A 23,831-nucleotide genomic window follows, 5' to 3' on the forward strand; every position below is an offset into this window, starting at 1 on the left:
AGGGCCGAGGGGGCAGGGAGGGGTGCTCTGGGGAGTCGCGCAGAGCCACGGGCAAACACGAAGGGAAGGAGGAGGCGGAGGGGTGCAGAGGCGGGAGGCGCTGAGCTCCCGTTCATAGTCATTATGTCCAAACACTGTTTCTGTTTGTCTCTTCCCCAGGGCAGGAGTGGGGGTGGGGCGAGAGCCTGAGAAGGGCTGCCCTGGGGGGGTGAGGAGAGTGTCCTCCAAATGTGAACCCTGTGGAGGGTTCCATGGGGGACCTGGCCAGTGCCTGGGAACCAAGGCATCTCCCAGACCTGCCCACAACGTAGGGAGCAGGGCAACAGAAAGCTGGCTTGGGGCATGGGGTCATTTGGGAAGGAGCTGGGGTCCCCCGAGGAAGCCAGGAGCCAGGCACCGGCCCTTCCTCTCTCCTGCTCACCCCGTGCGTGCGGCACCTCCCTGACCCCTCTTAGACGCCTGCGCTTGGGCATCCCTGATTCAGGTCAGCCTCGCCCCCACACTGCAAGCTCCGCGGTCGGGGACCCTGTGTGCGCGTGCCTCTGTCCCTCTCCATGGTGCTGGCCAGGCCTTCGGCGATCTCACCCTCCAGCACACCGACGTGTACACGCGTGCACACGTACCCTCAGACTCAGGGTCCACACACCGAAATGCTCGTGGTGTTTAAGATGATCTAATGGGATAATTCCCTCTTCCTAGGTGTTTATGTTCTTTTTGTAATACAATCTTTAAATTCAGAAAGGCCTGATGTAATGAACGCAAGTTTGCTGGGTGAGGCTCACTCCAGAGACTCTCCCTGGAACAAAGGGGAGCCAGCCTGGTGGGCACTAACGCCATCCCTCCCCACCAGTGCAAGGCTGCCCAGGCCCGAAGAGGTCATGACCCAAAGCCGTACCCTGCCCTCCTGTAAAGTGACCTTCGGGGCCAGAGGCAGGCGGGCATTCGTTCTGAGAGAGCCAGACTCACCACGAGGTCGTCACAGGAGCGAGGACAGGCAGGGCCGCACGGGCTGTACTCCGCCCCCTCAATGGCGGCGCAGTCGGTCACTGGGGAAGGGGGTGGGAGGGGCTGAGAGCTATGTGGGTGGCCCACTCCGGCCCGTCTCTCCAGAGTGCTCCTTGCCCCCTGTCCCCCGTTCCTGCCGGTACCTGGGCATGGCAGAGCCTGGCAGGCCTCTCCCTGGGCCCGAGGCCCCTCGCAGTAATCCCCCAGGCCCTGGGGTGGGGGCTGGTCGCAGGCTCGCATCCGGCTTCGCAGGCCTCCCCCACAGCTCCGGCTACAGCTGGACCAGGGCCCCCAAGGCCCCCAGCCCCCAGCTCCTGGGATGACAGCCGAGGAAGCAGTTGTCGGGGGGAGGGGTGTTGGCCAGGGCCGGGGGCCAGCCGGTGCAAGGCAGCGCGTATCCCCAGAGCATGGAGGGCATGATCCTGGGCACCAGGGGACTCACGGTCACACCCTGGCAGGAGGCAGGGCTCCTCCTCAGCGTCGGGGCCTGGGCAAAGAGGAGTAGGCCAGGTTGGTGGGGATGGCAGCACCAGGGCAGACGGGTCCGCGGTGGGGGGCCCCGAGCAGAAGCGGCGCCGGTGGCGACGGGCAGGCCCACAGGAAGCTGAACACTCGCTCCATGGGGTCCAGGGTGACCATGTGGGCTGACCTGGGGTACACAGGAGAGAAAAGCAGAGCAGGGAGGGAGTGAGCGCAGGCTGGAGGCGCTGGCCTGGGTAGGGCGCCCCTCCTCCCTTCCCCCTACTCCGCCCAAGCTTTCCTCTCCTGGTAGGGAGCCCGCAGGGGGCACCATCGGGGCGTGGGGGCCCCCTTCTCACCCTCCTCACAAGGCCAGGAGGTGCAGTGGGTGATAAGCCCAGAAACACAGGAGCTGGAAGAAAACAGCAGAAGGTCAGGGTGCTGTTGTAGGCTGAAGCGTGTTCCCGCAAATTCCTCCGTTGAAGCCCGAACACCCAGGATTTAGAACGTGACCTTGGAGACAAGGTCTTTACAGAGGTGATCGAGTTACAGTGAGGGCGCTAGGGTGGCCCTGGTCCAACATGACTGGTGTCCTTCTACAAAGGGGACATCTGGATTCAGCACGGACATGCACAGAGGGGGACGAAGTGAAGAGGGGGCCACAGGGAGAAGGCGGCCCCGTGAAGGCGGCATGCAGGGTTGCAGCCACAAGCCAGGGAACACCAAGGATCGCCAGCAACCACAGAAGAGAAGGGCCTGGAGCAGATTCTGCCCCACAGCCCTCAGCAGGAACCACCCCGCTGACACTCTGATCTTGGATTTCTAGCCTCCTGAAGTGTGAGAGGACATGCCCTGGGTCTGCTGTGGCACCCAACGGACAAAGACGGGTGGGAAGAGAAAGGATGGGCAGGAAGGGCGTGGGCAAGGGCCTCAGGGAGCTGGACAGCTGTGCCTGAGGGGCAAGGGGCAGCTCCACGGCCTCTGGAGGCCAGCATCCCTTGGTGCTGAGGGGGGACAGCGAGGTGCTCACAGGTCATGGCCAAGGGGGGGTAGGGGTCCTCACCAGTTCTCACAGAGACGAAGCACCACCACACTGCCCGGGGGATAAAGGCGTCCCCCATGAGCACAGGGGCAGTCCTGGAAGGGCACACACACGTTGTTCTGGAACCAAAAACCCTCTGTCATCTTCTGGATTCCAGGTGGGTCTGGCCCGGGCTGCTCCCCACAGTCAGAACCCAGCACCCCTTCCCAGGCTCCCACCCTCCAACCCCACCCATGCTCCTTCCACAAACAGCCCGTCTGCTCCCACTGCCACCATCAGGGAAATGCACACCAGCGGTTACAGGAGCAAAAGACCATCTCCAATTGCAGGACGTGAGACCGAACTGTCAAATGTCCATGGGATCAGCTAACAAAACATGCAACGTGCGATTCACAGAGCAACGATGTTTAAAACAAAATTCCACATTTCATCAAGAACATTTGAACTGATGAAATTATACACACAGGGAGTTTGGACAAAAGTTGCTAGTGTCTTAAATTTTAAAAAACTGCCATACAGCAGCACATGATTCAAAGCCAAGTGTACCGAGGTGTGGGCCAGGCCCTGGGAGGCATGTCAGCCTTTTACAGACTCCAATGACTAGGCACATTATTACCCCAATTTGACGAATGAAGAAACTGAGGCACAAGACTACGCAGCCCAACGTCACTGAGCTCCTAGTAGAAGAGTCTGATTTGAACTCAGACCCCACGGGAGTCTGGCCCCTTGCCCACACCCTAGGCTTGAGTGGCACTTTTGTAAGCCCTCCCCACCACCCACAAGCTTCTGTCCAGATTCCATGGCCCCCACCTCATTTCCCAGCCTGGGTCTCACTGCCTTCCAACAGCAACACCGCCCCCAGCTCTCCACACGCTGCAATCTCCGACAGTCCGATCAGGATCACCTCCTCCGGGAAGCCCGCTGCCCCTGACCCAGCCCCTGCCAGACTGCATCCCAAGCTCCACAATATGCAAAGCTCACTTCCCGTGTAAGGATGGTTCTATCTTCATTCTAGGTGCTCTGGGTCTGGTCTCCCCAGACTAGAGGCTCCTCGAGGGCAGAGTCTACTTTTTCCCCATGGCATAGCCCCCCTAAGACTGAGCAGCCAAGGTGCTCAATAAATAACTAATGATAACGTAAGAGAATAGAGCGCTCAAGTAGGCATGGATCATAAAGGTCTTCTAGACTGATCACCATTTCACAAATGGGAAAGGAGAGGCTCATGGAAGCACGGATATGACTCACGCAGGGTCACCTGCTGACTGTTGGCAGAGCTGAGCCGTGATCCCTGAGTTCAGTGCTTTTTCCTCAACTCCGAAGCCCCATGCCCTTGGTTCCGCCCCTCCCCAGGAGGTCAGGTCAGGGAAGACACGCACCAGCAGGAGCGTCCCAGAAGGGCAGTAACAGCCGGGGTGGCAGGTCTGGTCTGTCCCTTGCGGGTCACTGAGCTCCGCACAGGAGGCAGGGCCCTGGGTGCAGTCCAGCCACCGCTTGCCCTTGGGACACATGCCAGGCACGGGCCCTGGGGACATAGAAATTGACAGCCCAGCCCAGGCTCTGCCCTGGGCTCCCAACCCAGGAGCGGCCTCAGCTCTAGTGTGGCCGGGGGGGCGGTCATCACGGCAGCTCGGGGACAGGGGCCCCTGCGGTGACAGGGAGGGGTTGACAAGGCTCTGGGCTGGGCGAGATGATTATTGAGGGTCGGGGCGCAGCGGAGAGGTGGGCACAGCCCTCACCTGCGCAGGGCCGCCGCCCGCAGGCCGAGAACTCCATAGGGTCATTGAGGCCACCGCCTCGGGTGCGGTTCCGGTAGCCGCCGCCGCAGGGCACGGAGCACGGGGACCAGGGGCCCCACTCCCCACCAGGACCTGGGGTGGCAGCCGGGTCACTGCGGGCCCTACCTCCCACACCCACCACACCCCCGTCCTCCACTCAGACACCCTCGGGCACCACCCCCCTTCTCACACCTGCAACACTGCAGGAGGCCTCACTCCTCGGCCTGGAGCGGGGCTGGCCTCCACGGAGGACCCCTCTTGGGAATGGCTCTCGGGGCTCTCTGGGGACACTTCCTGGCATCTTTTAGGGTAGGCCCTTGCACCTCTCTTGGGGTCTGGGGGGAGTGACTGGGGGTGTTCCTGGCTCCTCTCTGGAGGATTCTGAGGGCCTCGGTCCCAGCTCTCACCCCGACAGGGCCGCAGGCTGCAGAACTCGGCCTCCATGCTGGGGCCCTGGCACGGAACACCCCCAAAGGCAGCTGGGGGCGCAGTGCCCGCCCGGAAGCGCCGCCGAATGCCCACGTCACAGCTGCGGCTGCAGAGACTCCATGGGGTCCAGGGGCTCCAGCCACAGGCCACTGGCGGGGTGGGGGTGGGGAGGGACACAGCGGGTGTGAAGCCAGGTCAAGTGGTCCCTGGTCCCCAGCTTCTCCGGGGCACCATCAACACCCCAGGAGATGACCTGGAGGGGCCAGCATCCTCTATGGTCCCTGAGGACACACCACTGCGGATTCCTGGGCGTCGGGGTACCTGGGCAGGGCTCCGAGGTGCACACCATCTCACCGGACACACAGGTACTGCAGAGAACCCATCGGGGCCACAGTCAGGCCCTGCCCGCGGAGCTCTGGGCACCTGTCCCCAGGGGCACACGGCCCGCACCACCGCATCCAGCGCACAGAAGAGAAACCCGAGGGAGGGTCTAGAAAGTAAAGCAAGTCGCCCCGCGTCCCCCTCGAGCTTCATGAGGTGACTGAGGTTCTCATCCGGACCCTCCCACCCAGCCCCCACCCCGCCGTGGGCTCCCTGACGCCCCCAGCACGGTGCTGTCCTTCCTCCCTCACTCTGGTCAAGAAGTCACCTTTACATACTTTCATTCTGTTTGTATTTATTACAGTTTGGAAAGGACTTCAAACGGCTCTTCAGGGCCGGGTACGAGGGATTTAGAAGGAGTAGACCCTAGCCTACGTCTCTTGGGAAGAAGAACTGTGTACTTTTCTTTCCTTTTACTTTTCTCCAGTGCTTTAAAGCCCCCCCTACCCCGTTCAAATATGTGGAAATTCCAGAAAAAGAATCTGAGAAAGAAAAAGCAAAAGGGAAAGGGGGCGGGGGAAAGGAAGCATGAAGCGGGGACTGGGGGGCAGGGGATAGGGAAGAAAAAAGAAGAGGAACATGTGGAATGGAGACAAGGAAAGGTGAGAAAACAAAAATGTGGGAAGAACAAGGGGGAGGGCGCCCCCTGCTGGCAGGACCCGGCATCAGCGTCAAGGTTTTTGAGCCGAAATCCAGTGGATCCCCGGTAGGGAAGCACAGCCAGGAAAGGGAGCAGAGGTGACTAGAAGGGGAGGCTAGAAGACCCTCACCGGCCCCTACTTCCTTCACCAATCACCGCACCTATCTGAGCCTCAGTCTCCCCACGGACGCCCAGCCCGGTGACCAGGCAGCCCCTCACTCGCTGTGGTATTCCCGGGGCCCAGGCCTGGCACCACGGAGACGAACGGACCCCCGGGGTGTGTGTCCACGCCTGTCCACCCTCGGGGCCACCGAGCCCCTCCCCCACCGTCGCCGGAGGCTGGTGGCCTACCAGTTGTTGCAGGAGTCCAGCCGAGCCCGTGCTCCCGGGGCGTAGAGCTGCCCCTGCACCTGGCAGGGGCACCGAGTGCGGGGCCAGCAGCTGGCGTTGTGCAGGAAGAGGCCGGCGGGGCAGGCACAGCCGGGGGTGCAGAAGCTGGTGCACTCTACCCCAGGGTCCTGAGCCAGGCACAGCTGAGGGCAGGGGCCCCCGTCCCGCTGGCACTGCTCTGCTGAGCGGAACACCATGTCCCCCGGGCACTGGGCTGGACGGGAAGACAGGGCGGGTCTCAGCGTGGGCGGGAGGGAAGGGCCAGGAGAGGGAGGGGCGAGAGGAGGCTGCATGCAGGGGACTGGCAAGCAGGACCGGGAAGCCTGAGGAAGCCCCCTCCCACTCTCCCTCCTTTGCAGGTTCGCTCCAGTGCCCAGAAGGTTGCCAGTAAAGATTCATGGCTTTGTCTAACTTTAACACAAATGTCCTTTTATTTTTTTATTTTTTAAGATTTATTTTTATTTGAAGGGGGTGGGGGGCAGAGAAAGAGGGAGAGAGAATCTTAAGCAGACTCCGTGCTAAGCTCGGAGCCCGACACGGGGCTCGATCCCAGGACCCTGAGATCAGGGCCTGAAACCAAGAGTCGGACGCTTAACTGACTGCACCATCCAGGCGCCCCAACACAAATATCCTTGAAAGTAGAGCAGTCACTGGGCCAGGGCAGGGGAGGCTCAAAGGAGAAAGGCGAGGTAGACGGGGCCAGGGGCTTCTAAAGATGGGCCAGCTCTGCTTTTCGCAATTCCTGCAGTGAGTGGTTCTGTGGTTCTGGGGTTCTCAGCCACGTGCCTGGGAAGGAGACCTTGGGCAGGCAGGGGCAAAGAGCCTGAGCCTTGGGCCACAGTCTGTGCCTGGTGCCCAGGGTACAGGAGCCAGAGGAGGGAGATGAGAACGTTTGGCAGCCTCTTAGCTCAGGGTCTGGCCTGTCCTAGAGCCAGAGGGCAGTGATGTGGGAAGGTGGGGTGAAGAGAGGTCTGCATCCCGAGGGGCTGGCTGGGCATGGCTGAGTAGAGAAGGGCAGGGGTGGGGGGGGAGGCTGGCACCTGTGCAGGGCTGCGTGTTGCAATCCCTGGTCTGGCTGTAAGGCCCCTGGCACTCGGGGTCCCCGGGAGTAACGCCAGAGCAGCTGCGCCCGCGTATCTGGATGCCTCCATCACAGGGGGCCGAGCAGGCCGACCAGGGAGCCCACAGACCCCAGGCGCTTGGCACTGTCAGGAAGAGCCAAGTCCATCATCATGGACGTGGGCAAAGGTGTGGGCAGGGGGTGCGGCGCAGGAGGGCCGGGGCTGTGTGGTGTGCGGGGTCTGAACTAGTTTCAGCTACATCCACATGGCCAGGGCTGTCCCAAACATCCCCCAGGCTAGGCCCACCCTGTTCATCACAGGCTGGGGGCGGAGGAGAAGCTTCGGGATAACAGGTCTGCTCTAGCCCCCTGCCCCCTCCCCGCCCCAGGTGTTTAGAATGGGTCATTCTTCCCCTTTGCTCCTTAACCCATCCTAGTGCCCAGGGCGCTCCAGGGGCAGAGGGGGGCGTACCTGGGCACACAGGGGGGCTGCAGGGCTCCTCCTGGGTGGCCTCTCCTGGGCAGGATGTGTCCCCGGGGCTGGGGCAGAGCCGGGAACGACGGCGCCAACCGGGGCCTCCTCCGACGGTAAGGCAGCTCCGGGAGCAGGAGGACCAGGGCGCCCAGGGGGTCCAGCCCGGCGCCTTTGGAGGGGAAAAGGGCAGGCCTTCCGCACAGGGGTCCTGGCAGAGCCGGGAGGCTTGGGAGGCCGGGTCGGGTCTGAGAAGCTATGGGGGCCAGGGAAGGACTTGTGAAGACGGGGAGTGCGGTCTCTGGGCTCAGGCTCGGCCTCTGCCCCTCTGGGACCCCCACCCCTGGGCCCAGGTCTCACTCTCAAAGAATGGCCTCCTGCTCAGCCAAGCTCCAGCTCAGGCCGCACCCCCATCTGTGGCCCTGCTGGCACTTCACGTCCCCTACCCACCCTCACATTGTCCCCCAGCTCAACTCTTCCAGAGTCTTCTAAACACCTGTCCTTCGTTCAGCTTCAATGCTGGAAACCCAAGCCCCCACAGAGACCTGTCAATCAGACACCTGTGAGTGCCCCAGCAGCCATGCTCCACTGCCTCCTTCTTCTCACCCCTGCTGGGAGAGCCTGGCCCAGACCCCAGGGACCCCATTCTCACCTCCGTCGCACCCACCTGCTCTGCAGTCTCTGCTGCACCTGCTCTCCTGAGGGGACCCCGGGCAGTGGAAGAGGGAAACAGTCTGGACTCCTTCGTCTGGCGTCTCTGTTCTGATTGCCCACCCCAGCCTCACACTCGGCCAACAGGACCAGCTTCACCCCTGCTCTCAGACACCCTGTTCCCCCAAGACCAGCCTGCTCATGGCACCCCAGCTGTCTATGTGGGAGGAGGATGCCGCCTGGGCCCCACCCTCTGTCTTGTCCCCGACAAAGCCCCTGGCACCAAGGCTCCTTCTTGGACTGGAAGGCCGCACTGACCACCATGCAGGTGACCAGTGGCCCCGTCAATCCTGCTGTGTTCCTAGGGCGGCAGTTGGGAGGAGGGAGGCAGGCACGGGGGTCGGGGGGTGGGTAGCAGGCTCCTGCATCCTGGCTCCTGAATGTACCTGTCCCGCACTCCACGTGGCAGGCCTGCAGCTCCTGACTGTCGCCTTCACACGGGGCGCCCCCAGAAGCAGCCGGAGGGTTGGAAGGGGATCTGGGGGGAGAGGCAGCCTGAGCATCCCCGCTCCTCTCCCTGCTTTCACCCGTCTTCCTTGTTCGCCTGTCCTCCAACCACCACCCTCCCTCCACCACCTCCTTCCCTTCCTTCTCCCATATTCCTTCCCCACCCCCCACCAATGGCTCCATCCTGCACACCTTCCCCTCCCCCCCATGGCCCCATCCTGCACACCTTCCCTTCCCCACCCCCCACCAATGGCTCCATCCTGCACACCTGAACCTGGCCCTCACTCCAGAGCCACAGGAGCGGTCACAGGGACCCCAGGAGGACCAGGCTGACCAGCCACAGGGCACGGGGCAGTCCTCTGGTTCGCACAGCAGGGCCCCCTTCTCACACATGCTGCGGGGGAGGGGGAGGCAGAGGAGGTCAGGACTGGCTGGTCCCCTGACCCAGGTCCTCCCCACCAGAGCAGACACCCTCACCAGCGGCTGCAGTTGTCCAGGAGGAAGGGCATCCCCGGCTGCTTCAGCTCTTCACCCACGAGGCAAGGGCACTCAGAGAGGGGCAGGCAGTGAGCATCATGGAGGAGGAGCCCAGGGGGGCAGCGGCATCCTGGGGTGTAGGCAGGAGGGCCCTCAGCCCCAAGTATGGGGCAGCGGGGAGGGGAGGCTGGGGACCAAGGGCCGGCGAGCACCCCACGCTCCCCCGAGGGCCCTGCCCGCCGCACTCCTGCTTCCTGGGGGTGCCTCACCCTCCAGACAGTGCCCGCTGCAGCTTCTGTTGGCCTCAGGATCCAAGCAGGAGGGCGGACACGGGGCCACCAGCCCCTTCCGGCACAGCTCAGCACTAACATGCACACGGCCCAGCCCACAGTCTGGTGGGAGAGGGACACTAGGTGGGGTGGGCACAGGAGGCCCGGTGACCTTCCCCCACAGCCCCACCCCCGCAGGGCTCCACCCTTGGATGCCCCCGCCCAGCCCAGCTCCCTTACCTGTGTCCCCTGTGCGGGGGTGCAGGGCGCACGGTGCCCCCTCGTGGGAGGCCCCGGGGCAGGGGGCACCACCGTTCTTGGGCGGGGGGTCCACACAGCTCCTCTGGCGACTCCGATGGCCACCGCCACAGGAGACGCTGCAGGGCCCCCAGGCCCCCCACACAGCCCACGCCCCAGCCACTGTGAGGGAAGAAAGAATGGAGGTGGACCAGGTCAGCCCAAAGATACGCAGACTGTGCCAGAGAGAGCAAGGCAGCAGAGCAGAGAGGAGTCTGGACAGTGGCCAGCTACGTGGCCTAGGGCAGCACCACGGGGACTCCCGTGGTGATGGGTGAGCTTCCTCTCCTGTCCCAGGAAACCTCCCCTAGGTGGGTGGACCTGAGCAAAGAGCTCTAGGTGCCTCCCAGGATAAAGGCTCTGGTCCCTCGGAAAGGGCTGGGACAGTGGGACTCCTGGGGCAGGGCGCCTCCTGGTGGCAGCAGACAGAAACCAGGTTAGGAGGCCGGGTGTGGTGCAGGAAGCCCCTCTGCAATGCAGAGGCAAGGCGGGGACTACTCCCTCGGATCTACAGAACAAAAGGGCGACAGGTCTTGGGCACAGCTACTAACACCCTCACTCTGAAGTGGGACCCGCTCTGCTGCTCTAGTTCCCACACTCGAGGTTAGGGACCCGTCCAGAACCACTCAGGCAGGAAAAGGGAAAAGGGCAGGGCCAGGGGCAGGCTTCCCGATTAGCCTTCCGGACGCACAAGGCTGGGACATCAGAAGGGGCTGGCCTCCTAGAGTCCCAGAGAGGAGCCTGGACCCTGGGGTCCCCAGGAGAGCAAGGGCATCCCCCTGGTGTGGGTCTTGGACGGGAGCCCACAGCAGGTGTTCCCACCCCGGGGTCCTGAGGAGGCCTGGGTGCCGGTTACCTGGGCAGGCCTGCACGAAGCAGGGCTGACTGCGGAGCCTGTCGGACGGGCAGTTGCCCCCAGGCAGGGGAGGCCACAGCAGGTCCCGGCGCTGGAAGGCGAGGCCCGGCCCACAGGTGCGGCTGCAGAGGCTCCAGCCAGACCAGGGCGTCAGCCCACAGTCCACTGCAGGGGGACGGGGAGGCGGGACTCAGAGGGGGCTCACGCAGGAGCGGGGCCCTCGGAGGTGTCCCCTGGCCAGGCACGTACCACAGCCGTCCTCATCAGAGCCGTCCTGGCAGTCCGGCCGCAGGTCACAGCGCCGCTCAGCCGGCAGGCACTCCCCACTACCGCAGCTCAGCTGGCTCAGGGAGCAGAGGGCTCGCGAGGCCGGCAGCCCGGGCAGGGCCGTGGTGGGCACCGTGAAGGGCACAGGGCTCACTACCCGTGAGGTCGGGGGCAGGGAGCCACGTCAGTGATTCCTGACCCGATGATAAACTGAGCCCCTTCAACCTCAGGCCAAGAGCAGAGCGGCTTGTTGACCAGAGGTCCGGCCTCTCCTTTCTCCTGAAGCTTCCCACACCCCGGGCAGCCTTCTCTCTACTCTGTGTGGATGAGACCCGGGGGTCTGTGCTCACTACAGGCTCTCACACGGTCTCTCTGCTTGCTAAGGGCTCTGAGTGTCCAGAGAGAGATCGAACTGTCTAGAAGAACAGTTCCTTCCCTAGGATACCCTCTTCTTGAATGGGTGCTCCCAGGGGTGCCCCTTCCCTGATTGAGAGGCTAGGCTTGGAGCATAGTAATCTACTTTCAATGGATGGATGGATGGATGGGTGAGGCATGATGGATGGGGTGGCTGAATGAATGCTGGAAGGCTGGCTGGAGGAGGGATGGGTGAATGGAGGGTGGGTGGATATATGGATGGGTAGATGGATGGATTAATGGATAGTTAGAGGAATCCACTCAAAGATCAGACAGGGTTTGTGGAACAGGCTAGGACCTGAGACCTGTCCCATTTGCCCCCTTGACCATCCCCAAAGACACACACGTTCCTGGCTGTTTTACCCACTCAGTTTCTTTCCACTCTCTGTTACCCCCAGCCTCCCACAGTTCCTTCCCAGATGAGGTAGGAATAGGGGGTGGAGACGTCCCCAAACCTAAAGCCCTCTGGCCACTGCCACCCACATGACTTCAAACCCTCCAGGGCGCCCTGAGGGCCCCCTGCTTACCACAGTGCCTCTCAGAGCCGTCCAGACAGTCCTCCCTCCCATCACACAGCTGCCCAGGCTCCACACATCCCAGCACCTCACAGGGCACCTGGCCTGGGCTGCACCTTGCCGGGGGGAAGGGCTCCGGGGCGACGCTCTGGGCTGTGGGCACCACCACAGCCGGCTGATGGGACACCTGCCCACGGTGTCCTCCCTCCCTCGGCCCCCAACCTCCCTCCTCCTGACTGGTGTGCCCCCACCTCCTGCCTCTCTTGGGACCATGGAAAAGTCATGAGCTGCCTCAGGAGGCGTGGTCCTAGGTCCTTCTACAACCCTGACCTCAAGCTGTGTGATCTTGAGCCAAGTGGCTAACCCCCTGGGGCCTCTGTTTCTCCAACAGGGACGTTGTTGGGATGAACAGGCTTAGAAGGCAGAAGACCACGGAATCTTACCAGCAGGGGCCACTGGGGTCACCTGGGATATGGGGGTGGTGGTCACGGTCTGCACAGATTCCCCAGGACTCAAGTGAGGAGGCTCGGAGGCTAGGGCCTGAGTCGCTGGTCCCTTCCCTGCGGGTGCAGGAGGGAGAGGGGTGAGGCCCACCAGCTCCCCTTCCGAGAGATGACACAGACACAGGCTCTCGGAAGGGCATCCAGGCTCTGGGTGGTGCAGGGTGAGGACAGACCATACCCCACCTCCTGAGGGGCTTCAGACCACAGATGAAGGGGGATTCCGCAGTCCAAGGAGCACAAGAGGGTTTTACATGAAAGTAGAAAAGAGCTTAGTTTGGAGCTGAGATAGACACTTGGGGCAGCTTCCAAGTCAAAGGGACAGTACTGTGTTTAAGGCCCCGCACCCGACAACTTCCTGGCAGCTACAGTGAAAAGGGATTTGAGACTCTTCTTTGCCAACAAGAGATGAATGTTAAAAGACAGCCGTTCTTCTAGAAGCAGATTTAGAATGACATTAGAATTCATCCCACAGTCTGCATGTTATGGACTCTAGTGATGGTACAAGTTGCTTCCTCTGCTTTTTACAAAAGAACAGCCCACTCCTCCCCCACCTCGCTCTGGGACAGCTCTCCTCGGGCTAACGCGCAGGTGACAGATCAGGCAGCCGCAGGGAGCTCCTTCCTCGTCCAGTTTAGGATCTTGCTAACTTGGTGACCCCATCCTCCCTGTCATTTGCTGCCAGCAAGCCCTTCCGAAAGGGGTGCCTGGCTGCATTCATGGGTGAGCGGAGGGACCGCAGGTAGGGCCAGGCAGCATTCCACAGCCCCAGGGAGACCTGTCCCGGCCAGGGACCTGGGGAAGGCAGCCATACCGCAGGGCCCAGGCTCGGCCCTGGGAGCCAGCCTGGGGCATCCAACCCTGGAATCCAGGAGGGTGGGCGGGGGCAGGATTTGGCCAAGGAGGCCATGGGGACCAGGTCTTCCTCCTGGAGGCCACCCTGCTCCACTGAGGGATGTCAGGGGTCAGCAGGAGACTGACCGCTGAGATGTAATGGTCCCTCACCCTGCGGGCTGGGGACGGGGGGCCTGGAGTTTGTGCACATACCTGTGGGGGGTATGGATGACCCTCGTGAGGGATGCCAGTGTTCGGCCTCCGCCAGAGCCTGTGGAGGGAGTGGGCTCAGCCTGGGCCCTAAGGGCAGTGCTGCCTGGCGACTAGGCACCCACCTCTCATTCCCATTGAGATGCGCCTGGGTCCCACGGCCCCTCCGCTGTCCTCAAAGTGCAGGGTAGAGCTGGGGAGTGGAGCCCCACTGCCCTGCACACCTCCGGGCTGGACACCCCAGGTACTGGGAGCTCAGGGGCTCTTCTCACTGCCTCACCTAGGATTCTGCTTCAGCTCCTGCCCCCCAAAACCCCTGTCTTCCTCCGGCATCCACACATGTGGGCCTCAGCGCTATGATCACTCTCCCCTCTGGGTTCCTGACCAGGCTCTTCTCCAGAGGGAGTGTCTACCCCTCAGCTCCACATTACAGAACTCCCTCATCTTTCTAGCCTTTTCCAGGAAGCCTCTGGGGACCCCAGGGACAAATAGGGCTCTTCCCAGCTCTGAGCGCCTGAGGCCCTGGTGCCAGCCCTGTGGGCATAACCTCACTACCCAGTGGTGAAGACCTCTCCGATCTCCCAAACTCCTCCAGCACAGGCATCTGCCTGGGGCTTCTCTGCCCCTCTGGCCTCCAGCTGCCCATCCAGTACCGGGCTGGCCCCCAGAAGTCTCACGGGCTGAGGCAGACTACAAGAGCTGACCAGGGACGCACAGAGAGGCAATGCTGGCTGAAGGCGTGAAGAGAGGGTGGAAGACGGCGGGGCAAGCGAACATGGCTGCTGAGGCCCCGGGGCCGGGGCTCCCCATGCCCTGCAGCTCTCCACTCACCTCTGTGGGCTGGGGGGGCAGCTGTCCAGGCTGGGTGGACGAGAGCACTGGGGTCCTGGCTGTGGACCAGACTCTGAGAAGACAAATCATCAAGGACTCCAGGGGCTCTCCCAACCTCAGAGCAGCACCCCCCAGCCCCCGGCAGGGCGGTCAGTGCCCTCTCTGGGTGGGCCCAGCGCACGGCAGGGCTGGGGCACTCTGGAAGGGCACTGCCCGCTAAGACTAGATGAAGTGGACACTATCCCAGTGGTTTTCAGTGTATTAACCCCCCTGGAGGGCTTGTAAAGCAGATTTCTGTTACAGGCTCAAGGGTCTGTCTCAGTAGGTCTGAGCTGGGGCCTGAGAATCTGCATTGCTCACAACATCCAGGGGATGCTGATGCTGCTGGTCCAGGGGCCACATTTTGAGAACCACTAACCTCCAGACTCTAGGAAAAGGGCATCGCATCCGAGCATCCCATGGTGGGAGGGGCCTCCCGCCACGGGCACCTCAGGGCTGAAGGTGGCTCAGGGCATCTCTCACAGGCCGGCCCCTCCAAGGCGAAACTGGGCAGCAGGGCACCCCATACCTGTCAGTGGCTGCGGGCAGGGGCACGCAGCCCTCCTCGTCGGAGCCATCCTCACAGTCCTTCACCCCGTCGCACGGCTCCCCCCGCGGAGCACACTCACCACCGGCACAGCGGTGCCCTCCCCCCGGGCACGGGGACACCGCCAGCGGGGACACTGCTGGGAGGGGATGGCTGAGGGCTCCCGTCGCCGGGGGGGCCGCCGCCGGCCCCCCCCCCCCCCCCCCCCCCCCCCCGCGCCGCCCCTCCCTCCCCCAGCCCGCCGGTACCTGGCTCACAGCCCAGCAGCTCCACCTGCAGGGAGATGCCGCGGCGGCCCTGGGGCCACACCCGGACGTGCTGTGCCTGCACCATCCGGCCAAAGGTCTGCACTGTGGGGGCCCCGTCCTCCCGGTTCCTAGGGGAAAGCTGCAGAGACGGGGCTGCCCGTTCACCGGGCCCGGGGCCGGCCTTTTCTCCAGGCGGCCTCCCCTGACCGCGCTGAGTGGGCCCGCCCAATTCAAGCCCCCCAAACTTCAAGGCACCTGCTCTCCTGGCATGACTCATCAGGATCCCTCAAGGCTGTGGGTTCTGGCCCTGGTGCCCCAAGGGCAGGGGCCGGGTTGTGCCCATTCGTGTATCCCCAGAGACAGAACTCAGCATAAATACATGGTTCCTCCTGCTTCGGGAGGCTTGTCTCCCTGGGGAGGCTACAAACCCGTAAGGGCAGGGCTGTGTCCCAGCTGCTCTTGACATGGTCCCTACGATCCTCAATGAACTTGATGTCCCCTTACTCCCCTCCCCCCCCGGAGCTTTGCACACCTGCCTTGCACCTCAGCCACTGTGATAGCTTCTGATGCCCTTTTGACAGCCCCTGTTCCTGACAGGTGTCCAACAGGCCTCTAAGGTAGGAATGTCCCTCGGGGAGACTGGAAGGCGCTCGGGGACAAAGACAGTGGTGGGCCACTGGCCCAGGAGGCTCGGGCAGCCGCACCTTGGCTGGGGGTAGGATACCAGGCAGGATATCGGTATAGTTATGCCAGTGTAGACCATCGCTGCTGAACTGGAGCAAGGCCGAGGACCCAGCCCCCTGCACCATGATGCCTGGGGGGTGGGGCAGGGGTCCGAGCTGAAAGAGTGAGCCCCACCCCCAGCCCACCATCACCGCCCAGTCCTCCGGCCCCCGCCCCCACTGCACTGACCAGTGAGGTTCCGGGGCAGCAGCAGGTCCAGCAGCAGGTAGGGGGGCCGGGTGTGCTGCTGAGTGCTCCGACCCGGATAGCCAGGCCCCTTGGTGGGAGCCCCCAGGAGGGCAGCCTGGGTGGGGGGCTCCAGCTTCAGGCTTCCCTCGGGGAGTCGGGCCAGGCCCAGCAGGGAATAGCAGGGGTCTGAGTGCAGAGGAGAGAGGGGCTGGAGTGGGAGAAGAGCAGATGGTGGCAGGAGCCTACCAGGGGTACACCAGGAGGTCACCAGGGGAGCTGAGGCATGCCAAGGGCCCCACGTTGACCTTGACCCGGGATGGAAGGGTGGTCCAGAGAGGGCAGTCAGACCAGCAACTTGAGCCAGGATGACTTCCAGATCCTTAGGATAACTGTCCTCCCATGGAAGGCGGGGGTAAATCCCAGTGAGCCAGCCTGCCTCCCCTCCTGGCTGGGTGACCCCTGGGCAATGTCCACTCTCCGTTTCACGACAGCTCATGGCCCTCACCTCCAGGCGGAGGCAGAACGTAGGTGACCAGAGGGGGTCCGATCTGGGCACTGAAGGCTGGAGAGGGGGCAGGAGTGGCCAGGGGGCGGGCCGTCTGGTTCTCTCCTGTGTAGGGAAACTCAGGGTTCAGGAAGGAGAGACTTGCAGATAGGCTCACACTGGCCCCTGCCCTGGCACCCAGGTCTCTCCCCACTTCTTGGAGCACTTTCTCTCCCAGGACTTCCCGGGAGCCCCCAGAACAACCTCCCAGCTGGGAAAGGTCTGTCCTCCTTCCCTTGGCATGAGATGGTTTCCACTTCCACTGAATATTTAGAGAACGTAGAATAAAACCACCAGTCTGAAATCACTTCAGGCCTACTGTTGCTAATAGGGAACTTTTGTGGGCACTATATAAGGGTATCTCTGGATGGAAGCAGGGTTGGGGTCTAGCTCCCACTTGCCAACTAACTTGTACAGTGAACAACCTGTACAACTGTGTATGCTGGCTCTCCTCTAACCTCAGCTGCCTGTAGATACTTTACAGATAAGGAATCTGGACCCATAAACACATCAGTTTTCGAGTCTTTGTATTTTCCTGTTTCATTTATTTATTTTTATTTTTTTTTAATTTTATTTATTTATTTGACAGAGATAGACAGAGATAGCGACAGACAGCATGAGTGGGGAGGAGAGGGAGAAGCAGGCTCCCCGCTGAGCAGGGGCCAGGACCCTGGGATCATGACCTGAGCCAGACGCAGATGCTCAACCAACTGAGCCACCCAGGTGCCCCTTGCTGTTTCATTTATAACTCGGTTTCCTCTTTAAAAAGTTCAACTTTAGGGGGTGGGAGGATGGGTTAGCCTGGTGATGGGTACTGAGGAGGGCACATTCTGCATGGAGCACTGGGTGTTATGCACAAACAATGAATCATGGAACACTATATCTAAAACTAATGATGTAATGTATGGGGATTAACATAACAATAAAAAAATAAAAAAATAAAAATAAAAAAAATAAAAAGTTCAACTTTAGGCACCTGGGTGGCTCAGTCATTAAGCGTCTGCCTTCGGCTCAGGTCATGATCCCAGGGTTCTGGGATCGAGCCCCGCATCGGGCTCCCTGCTCAGCGGGGAGCCTGCTTCTCCCTCTCCCACTCCCCCTGCTTGTGTTCCTGCTCTCGCTATCTCTCTCTGTCAAATAAATAAATAAAATCTTAAAAAAAAATAAAAATAAAAAGTTCAACTTTGTCTCAGTTGCTCTTAGGGGAAAGGGAAGGAACCAGACCTGGCCCAAGAGAACCAGAGAAAGGAAAGCACCCTCAAGGCGGGAGGCAGAAAGCCTCAAAAGAACAGAGGAGGCAGGCAGAGATTGAGACCTGACCTCAGGAGGGCAGAGACCAGTCCTCCCACCCAGAGGGCCCCTTCCTTCCCCAGCATCCAGGACCCAGGCTCCCACTACCCTGAGGCCTGGGTAGCCACGGACCCCCAGACTCAGTGCTGCCACCTGGGGCTCCCGCTGAGCACCTGCTGTCCTCCTGCCCTTGGGGTCCCCCTGCCATTCCCCAGACCCACTCACCAGGCGGGGCGCAGCGGCAACATGAACCTCCCATTCCCTCCACCAGGACCCAGTCCTGTGGACACAAGAGTCAGGCTGGACATGCCGAGCTGGCCACTGCCAACCTCCGACGCAGTCTGTCAGCTGCCTGCAACCCTGGCCTTTGCACCCTGCGCCTCCCCCGGCCCGGCCCAGGCCCCTCTGCCCCCTCACCTGGGGGCAACTGCCCAGTGGGCAGTACGGGGAGCAGCGCACGGTGCTGCTGGGCAGACACTGGCAGACCGTGCAGGGGCCCTCTCGCCAGCGCTCCCCCACGCCGCGGAGCCGGCCCTGCCGCTCACAGCCCGCACAGGCCTCCGTCCGGCACCTGGAAGAAGGGCCGCCGCATGCCTGCCCAGCGAGCTCACCCAGGCCACCAACCTGTCCTGATTTGCCTCGAGTGAGTGGCTTCCCAGGACTTCCCAGTGATAAAACCGGGACAGTCCTGGGCCGACTGGGATGCTCGGGCTCCCTATCACCCAGATCCCACCCCTGCACCCGAGAAACTGCAACTAGCCCCAGAGAGGGGTGTGGAAGCAAGCTGTGCCACAACCCCGGCCCGTGGAGCCCATTTCAGAGGGGGGTGGGCAGGCAGATATGACCACACCCCTGCAACCCTCCCCCCCCGACCCCACTACCTTCAGAGGCATGGGGGTGCAAACCAGAGGACCCATACCTGACCCTAGATTTGTGGGCTCCCTACATCCCCCTTTCGGACTTGGAGGGTGTAACACTGATGCAGGAGAAGGCCAGGGGTTCCCCAAAACTGTGCTGGGAGTCCTGGTGTTTAGACTAATAAGGCTCAGAGTCGGGGGGGTTCCTCATCTGGGGTCCATGGTGCATATGGAAGCAGCTCAAGTGAGAAAGAGCTCACCAGCAGCTTCCTAACTGGGAGCCAGAGGCAAAGGGAAAAGGTCCCTGCGGGTCCCCGGGGAGGGTGCACGTACCTGCGGGCCTTGCGGTGGATGCCTCGGCACTGGCGACCTTGGCCTGAGAGGTGGGGGTTGTTGGGGCTCCGGAAGGACCACTGAATGTTCTGGCTCCCACAGGGGCCCAAGCACTCGGCCCAGGGGGACCAGGAGGACCAGCCACAGTTCACTGAGGGAGGGCCAAGAGTCAGGGGCTGGAAGAGGGCTGGGTGCCCAGCTGGGTGGCCCGGGAGGGGACGAGGGAGGCCTGAGGAAAGGCCAAGGGCAGGACCTCACCGGCACAGCCAGGGTCGGGCCGACAGCGCTGAGGCCGCCCGTCTTGGCAGGTGCAGAGCTGGCAGCCGGCCTCGATGCGCTGCCCGGGCCAGTACCGCTTGTCATCCAGCAGGCAGGGGCACTGCCGCGGCCACACGCACCGCCCCTCGCTGCCCAGCACCTGGCCTGCAGGGCACCAGCAGCCTAGGGGAGGCCCGGGGTGAGGCTTCCCTGCAGAGAGCTCCACCTCCACAGACACACCTGCCAGCCCCCGGGCCCAGAGCCCCCCTTACCTGGGCCGCTGCAGGTCTGGTTAGCCGTGCACACAGCCTGACCAGAGATTTCAGCACAAGTCAGAGGGCAGGGGGCACAGGGCCAGAACACCAGCTGCCCAGAGCAGGTGGCATTGGGGCAGCCATCCTGAGGGCAGGGCCCTGAGAGAAAATCAGAACCAGAGTCTGGGAAAGGTGGGTCCCCTGCAGACACAAGCCACCCACCAGCAAGCCCACCACACCCTCCTCCCAGCTGTGCCCCCCCCTTCCTGGCACTCACTGGTCTGGCGGGTGGTGGGAGGGCCCCCGGGCAGCATGGCACAGGTCCGGCCCCCATTCTGGGGAGGGTGGCACTGTCGCTGACGGGTCATGGTGCCCATGCATGGCTCAGTGCACGGGGACCAGGGAGACCAGGAGGTCCATTCGCCATCCACTGTGAGCAGGAGGGGCAGGACGCGTTGGTGGGCGTGAGGCCAGGCTGTGAGCCCTGTGGTCTTCCTCTCCCTTGCTCTCTCTGGGCCCCCACCTGCCCCGCTGGCCCTCCCAGGCACCCCAGGCCCCTCACCTGGGCAGGCGGCCGTGAAGCAGGCCTGAGTCTGGTGCTCAGGGCCTGGGCAGTGCTGCAGCACGGGGAGACCCGGGGGGGAGCAGTGGCGGCTCCGGCCCTGCACCCCAGGCCCACACGTCTGGCTGCATGGCCCCCATGAGTTCCAGGTGCCCCAGGCCCCACAGCCCTGCTCTTCTGGGGAAGGCCCTAGCTCCCCGGCCAATTCACAGTCAGGCTGCCCGTCACAAACCTGGGGAGGGAATGGGAGCAAGGTTCCTCTCGAGTTGGGTGGCACAATGGCTCTGTTTCCTACGTCACCCACTCCCCCTGTCCCCCCCCCCCCCGGCCCCCTCACCAGCTGGAAACTGATGCAGAGGCCATCAGGGCAGGAGTATTCCGGGCAGGGAGCCCTGGTCCCGTTGGGGCCTCCTGGGGCTGTCATCCCCTCTGAGGGGAAGGGAAAAGAAAACAGACCAGGAGTGAGAACTGCTCACCCCCCCACCGGCAGCCTTGGCCTCCGTCAGGGGAGCAGTGTCCCTCCCACAGCCCAGCTCATCCTCGCCCTGGGAACAGTCAGCGATCCCATCACAGAGCTGCTCAGGGCTCAGGCACAGCTGGGGAGCCAAACCACAGGGGGCAGCTCGGGGGGAGCCTGTGGGCACCAGAGGAGTGTCCCATTGAGCCCCTGCGCCTCCCTCCCACTCTCTGCAGAGGGGCCGGCAGGGGGGAACCAAAGCAGGGGAGGGCAAGCAGGACCCAGAGCCAACACTGACCCTGAACCTAGCTCAGAAACACCTTTGGGAGGGGTCCAGGAGGGGCAGGCACACCTGGGGAGGAGTTGGAGCCTGGGGACAGCTGCCCCCTCCACCCAGGGACTGGTGGCCGGGACAGGAAGGGCTGCTTCGCAGGGGCACAAAGGGAACGCCCGGGTCTGGTGGGGTGGAGCTGGAGGGCTAGCCCTCGCAACAGGCCCACTTCCCGTGCCTGCAGAGCCGCTGCCCGCTCTCTTATCCCTTCTTGCCCAAAAGCGGGCAGACAAAAGCCCCTTTCTTCTCTCCCCTGGGCCTGGGTGGGAGGGCAAAGATCTTCAAAGAGAGTTTCGTGAGAAAGATCAAAGGAGGCTCTGAGGCCGCAGACCTAAGCGGCACTCGGGGCGGCAGGCGTGCGGCTGGGGCCGGGGGTGGGGAGAGACGGGGCCCGCCGGCTGCGCGGCGGCCGGGCTCTCACCGCAGGCGGCGGGGCCCTCGTCCGAGCCGTCGGGGCAGTGCGGCACGCCGTCGCACAGCTGCGCGGGGGACACGCAGTGCGGGCCGCGGGCGCAGGGCGCGTGGTGCGGGGCGCAGGGCGGGCCGCAGCCGTGCTCGTCGCTGCCGTCGGCGCAGTCCTCCTCGCGGTCGCAGCGCCAGCCCCGGGGCGCGCACTCGCCGCTGCCGCACGGGAATTCGAGGGGGCCGCAGGGCGGCGCTGCGGCGGGCACCCGCGCTAGACCCGGCGTGGGGAGCGGGCTGCCCGGCCCGCCCGGGCCCTCCGCCTCCGCCGCCCGCCTCCCCGCGCCGGCCCTGCGGCCCCCTCTCCTGCGCCCGGACTTCCCCCACCTCCAGCCCCTCTCCACGTCCAGGCGCTCCCGCATTTCGCCGCCTCCCCCTCCCTCCACTGGCTTCCCAAAAGCTCTCCCCTCGCCCAGGAATTGCATTGAGCACCCCAATCCCCTCATGTCAGTGGGAGCGCCTCGGATGTCAAGAAGTAAGACCGGGACTCTTCCAGGCCCTCTCAACCCCCTTTCAGGAGGCTGGGTCTGTGCCCGCTCCTCACCCCCCGCACCTGCCCCAGTGCCTCCCTCTGAGATGCTCTCCCCACCCCTCTTTCCCAGGCCTCCGGATTCCAGCTCTCTCATCCCTTTTCCTCCAGGACACTCACCGGGGCTGGCGCTGGCCCGGGGAGTTGGTGCAGTCCCCCCAAAGCCCGCGGAAGGGCCAGGCACAGTGCCCGCTGGGGGATTGGGCAGCGAAGGGAAGGGGCAGTGCCCGGGTCCCTCGTCGGCTCCATCCGGGCAGTCCCAGATTCCGTCACACAGCAGGACGGCCCCCACGCAGGTGCCATCAACGCAGGACAGCTCCCCAGGAGAGCGGTTCAGCTGCCCTGCAGCCGGAGAAAGCCGGAGCTGGTCCCAAGGCGCTGGCCCTTAAGCTGGCTGTTTGGGGTGCCCCTATTCACACACCTCCGGGTGCGAGCTTCCTAGCAGGAACCTGAACTGGTGAAGGAGGGGAGGCAGGAAGGTTGGGGCTCAGTGGGGGGGCTGCCTGGTGGACTGGAGTCCTGAGCTAGCCCACCCACCCAGACAGGCCTCCTCGTCAGCGGCGTCCGGACAGTCGGGATGCCCGTCACAGAGCAGGGCGGGGGGCAGGCAGCGCCCATCAGTGCAAGCCAGCGTGTCGTGGGGGCATGGGCAGCCCTGCTCGTCCGTCCCGTCTCCACAGTCGTCCTGCCCGTCACAGAGCAGGGCCAGGGGCAGGCAGTGGCCGGAGCTGCAAGACATCTGCCCCTCCCCACAGCCTGGCGTGGCACAGCCTGGCATGGGGCAAGCAGGCAGGGTCAGGATGACAAAGGGTCCTAGAGGAGGCCCCCGACGCCGGAAAGACCAGAACAGCCCTGCCCACCAGCCGTAACTGCTGCCACTGTGAGGAGCAGCTCAGGACACGCTGTAGTGACGCGTTCGAGGACTGACCGTCACTCAGCCACTGCCCCAGCCAGGCAAGGACACTCACCCTCCTCGTCTGAGCCATCGCCACAGTCATCCTGGTTGTCACAAAGCCACCTGTGGGGCACACAGTGCCCACTCTCCCGGCATGGGGCCTCTTCCTCCGCACAGCCAGGCTCCAGCTCCTCACAGCGGGTTCTGTCGCTCCCGCAGAGCCACTGGCTTTCCTGGCATGTGCTGAGTGCACAGCATCCTGGGATCAGTCACAGCGCTGGGCTTTGCCAGCCCGGGGGTAGGGGGGCTCCCCAGGCGCCCCCCACTCACCAGTTCCCACAGTCCTTCTGCAGCACAGTCCCCGGCGGGAAGAAGCTGCCCTCTGACTCACAGGGGCAGGAAGCTGGTTCTAAGCAGACTCCTCCTGGGGTCACAGAGGGCAGGACTGGAGCAAAAGGGGCACAGCGGCCCCTAGTGCCAGCCCTGTCACCGTGGCCTTGAGGCTCTCTTCCCCGTCCCCCCCCCCCTCCCGCCGCTGCCTCCCCTCTGCGGACTCTGACCCTACCCACCATGCAGCAGAGTCCCCTCAGGGCAGAAGCAGCCCTCCACACAGGCGACAGCCTGGCAGTGCCACCCGGGCTCAGGACCACGGTCATGGCAGGTCGGGGGACACATGGGGCCACAGGCCTCGTACACCTGGCCCCCTTCACACTGCAGAGCTGGGGAGAGAGGAGAGAGCTTGGGTCACCGTGGTGCAAGGGCACCAGGATGCAACAGCAGCAGGCGAGGCAGCCCAAGATGAGACACACGGAGGGCCCGGGGAGCACGCTGTAGACTTGCTGAGCCCCTCCCAAGGCTGTTTGCAACATGGAAGTTCTACGGGAAAGCAAGCTCGGCATGCTTGGTTCATCTAGGAAAGCGTGCCCACCACACATATTTGCCCTTGAATGATACACGGCTTGCTTGCAGGCCAGGAGGAACATCCACGGAGGAGCTGAGGGCACGGTGGGATGGGGCACTGGGGACCAAGGG

General features: G+C 63.3%; 1 protein-coding gene across 1 annotated transcript in view; it reads right to left on the bottom strand.

Moving 5' to 3' along the window:
• Positions 1–23,831, bottom strand: part of LOC116630665 (SCO-spondin-like) — a 51,947-nt gene that overhangs the window by 17,079 nt on the left and 11,037 nt on the right. The window contains 42 exon segments of the mRNA XM_032401356.1: positions 967–1,046; positions 1,149–1,319; positions 1,448–1,654; positions 1,824–1,876; positions 2,528–2,625; positions 3,883–4,028; positions 4,243–4,374; positions 4,689–4,859; positions 5,032–5,078; positions 6,083–6,335; positions 7,162–7,326; positions 7,654–7,827; positions 8,751–8,842; positions 9,080–9,205; positions 9,289–9,418; positions 9,558–9,680; positions 9,798–9,977; positions 10,711–10,875; positions 10,960–11,130; positions 11,919–12,111; positions 12,354–12,466; positions 13,454–13,540; position 14,519; positions 14,804–15,006; positions 15,116–15,254; positions 15,820–15,929; positions 16,028–16,213; positions 16,533–16,637; positions 18,087–18,141; positions 18,279–18,432; positions 19,052–19,202; positions 19,310–19,492; positions 19,582–19,722; positions 19,841–19,993; positions 20,126–20,357; positions 20,463–20,554; positions 21,335–21,571; positions 22,025–22,246; positions 22,442–22,675; positions 22,873–23,042; positions 23,130–23,223; positions 23,369–23,518. Coding sequence (XP_032257247.1) covers positions 967–1,046; positions 1,149–1,319; positions 1,448–1,654; positions 1,824–1,876; positions 2,528–2,625; positions 3,883–4,028; positions 4,243–4,374; positions 4,689–4,859; positions 5,032–5,078; positions 6,083–6,335; positions 7,162–7,326; positions 7,654–7,827; positions 8,751–8,842; positions 9,080–9,205; positions 9,289–9,418; positions 9,558–9,680; positions 9,798–9,977; positions 10,711–10,875; positions 10,960–11,130; positions 11,919–12,111; positions 12,354–12,466; positions 13,454–13,540; position 14,519; positions 14,804–15,006; positions 15,116–15,254; positions 15,820–15,929; positions 16,028–16,213; positions 16,533–16,637; positions 18,087–18,141; positions 18,279–18,432; positions 19,052–19,202; positions 19,310–19,492; positions 19,582–19,722; positions 19,841–19,993; positions 20,126–20,357; positions 20,463–20,554; positions 21,335–21,571; positions 22,025–22,246; positions 22,442–22,675; positions 22,873–23,042; positions 23,130–23,223; positions 23,369–23,518 — 6,089 coding nt within the window.

This window comes from Phoca vitulina, unplaced genomic scaffold (assembly GCF_004348235.1).
Source record: "Phoca vitulina isolate PV1807 unplaced genomic scaffold, GSC_HSeal_1.0 scaffold4, whole genome shotgun sequence".
Classification (NCBI taxonomy): domain Eukaryota; kingdom Metazoa; phylum Chordata; class Mammalia; order Carnivora; family Phocidae; genus Phoca; species Phoca vitulina.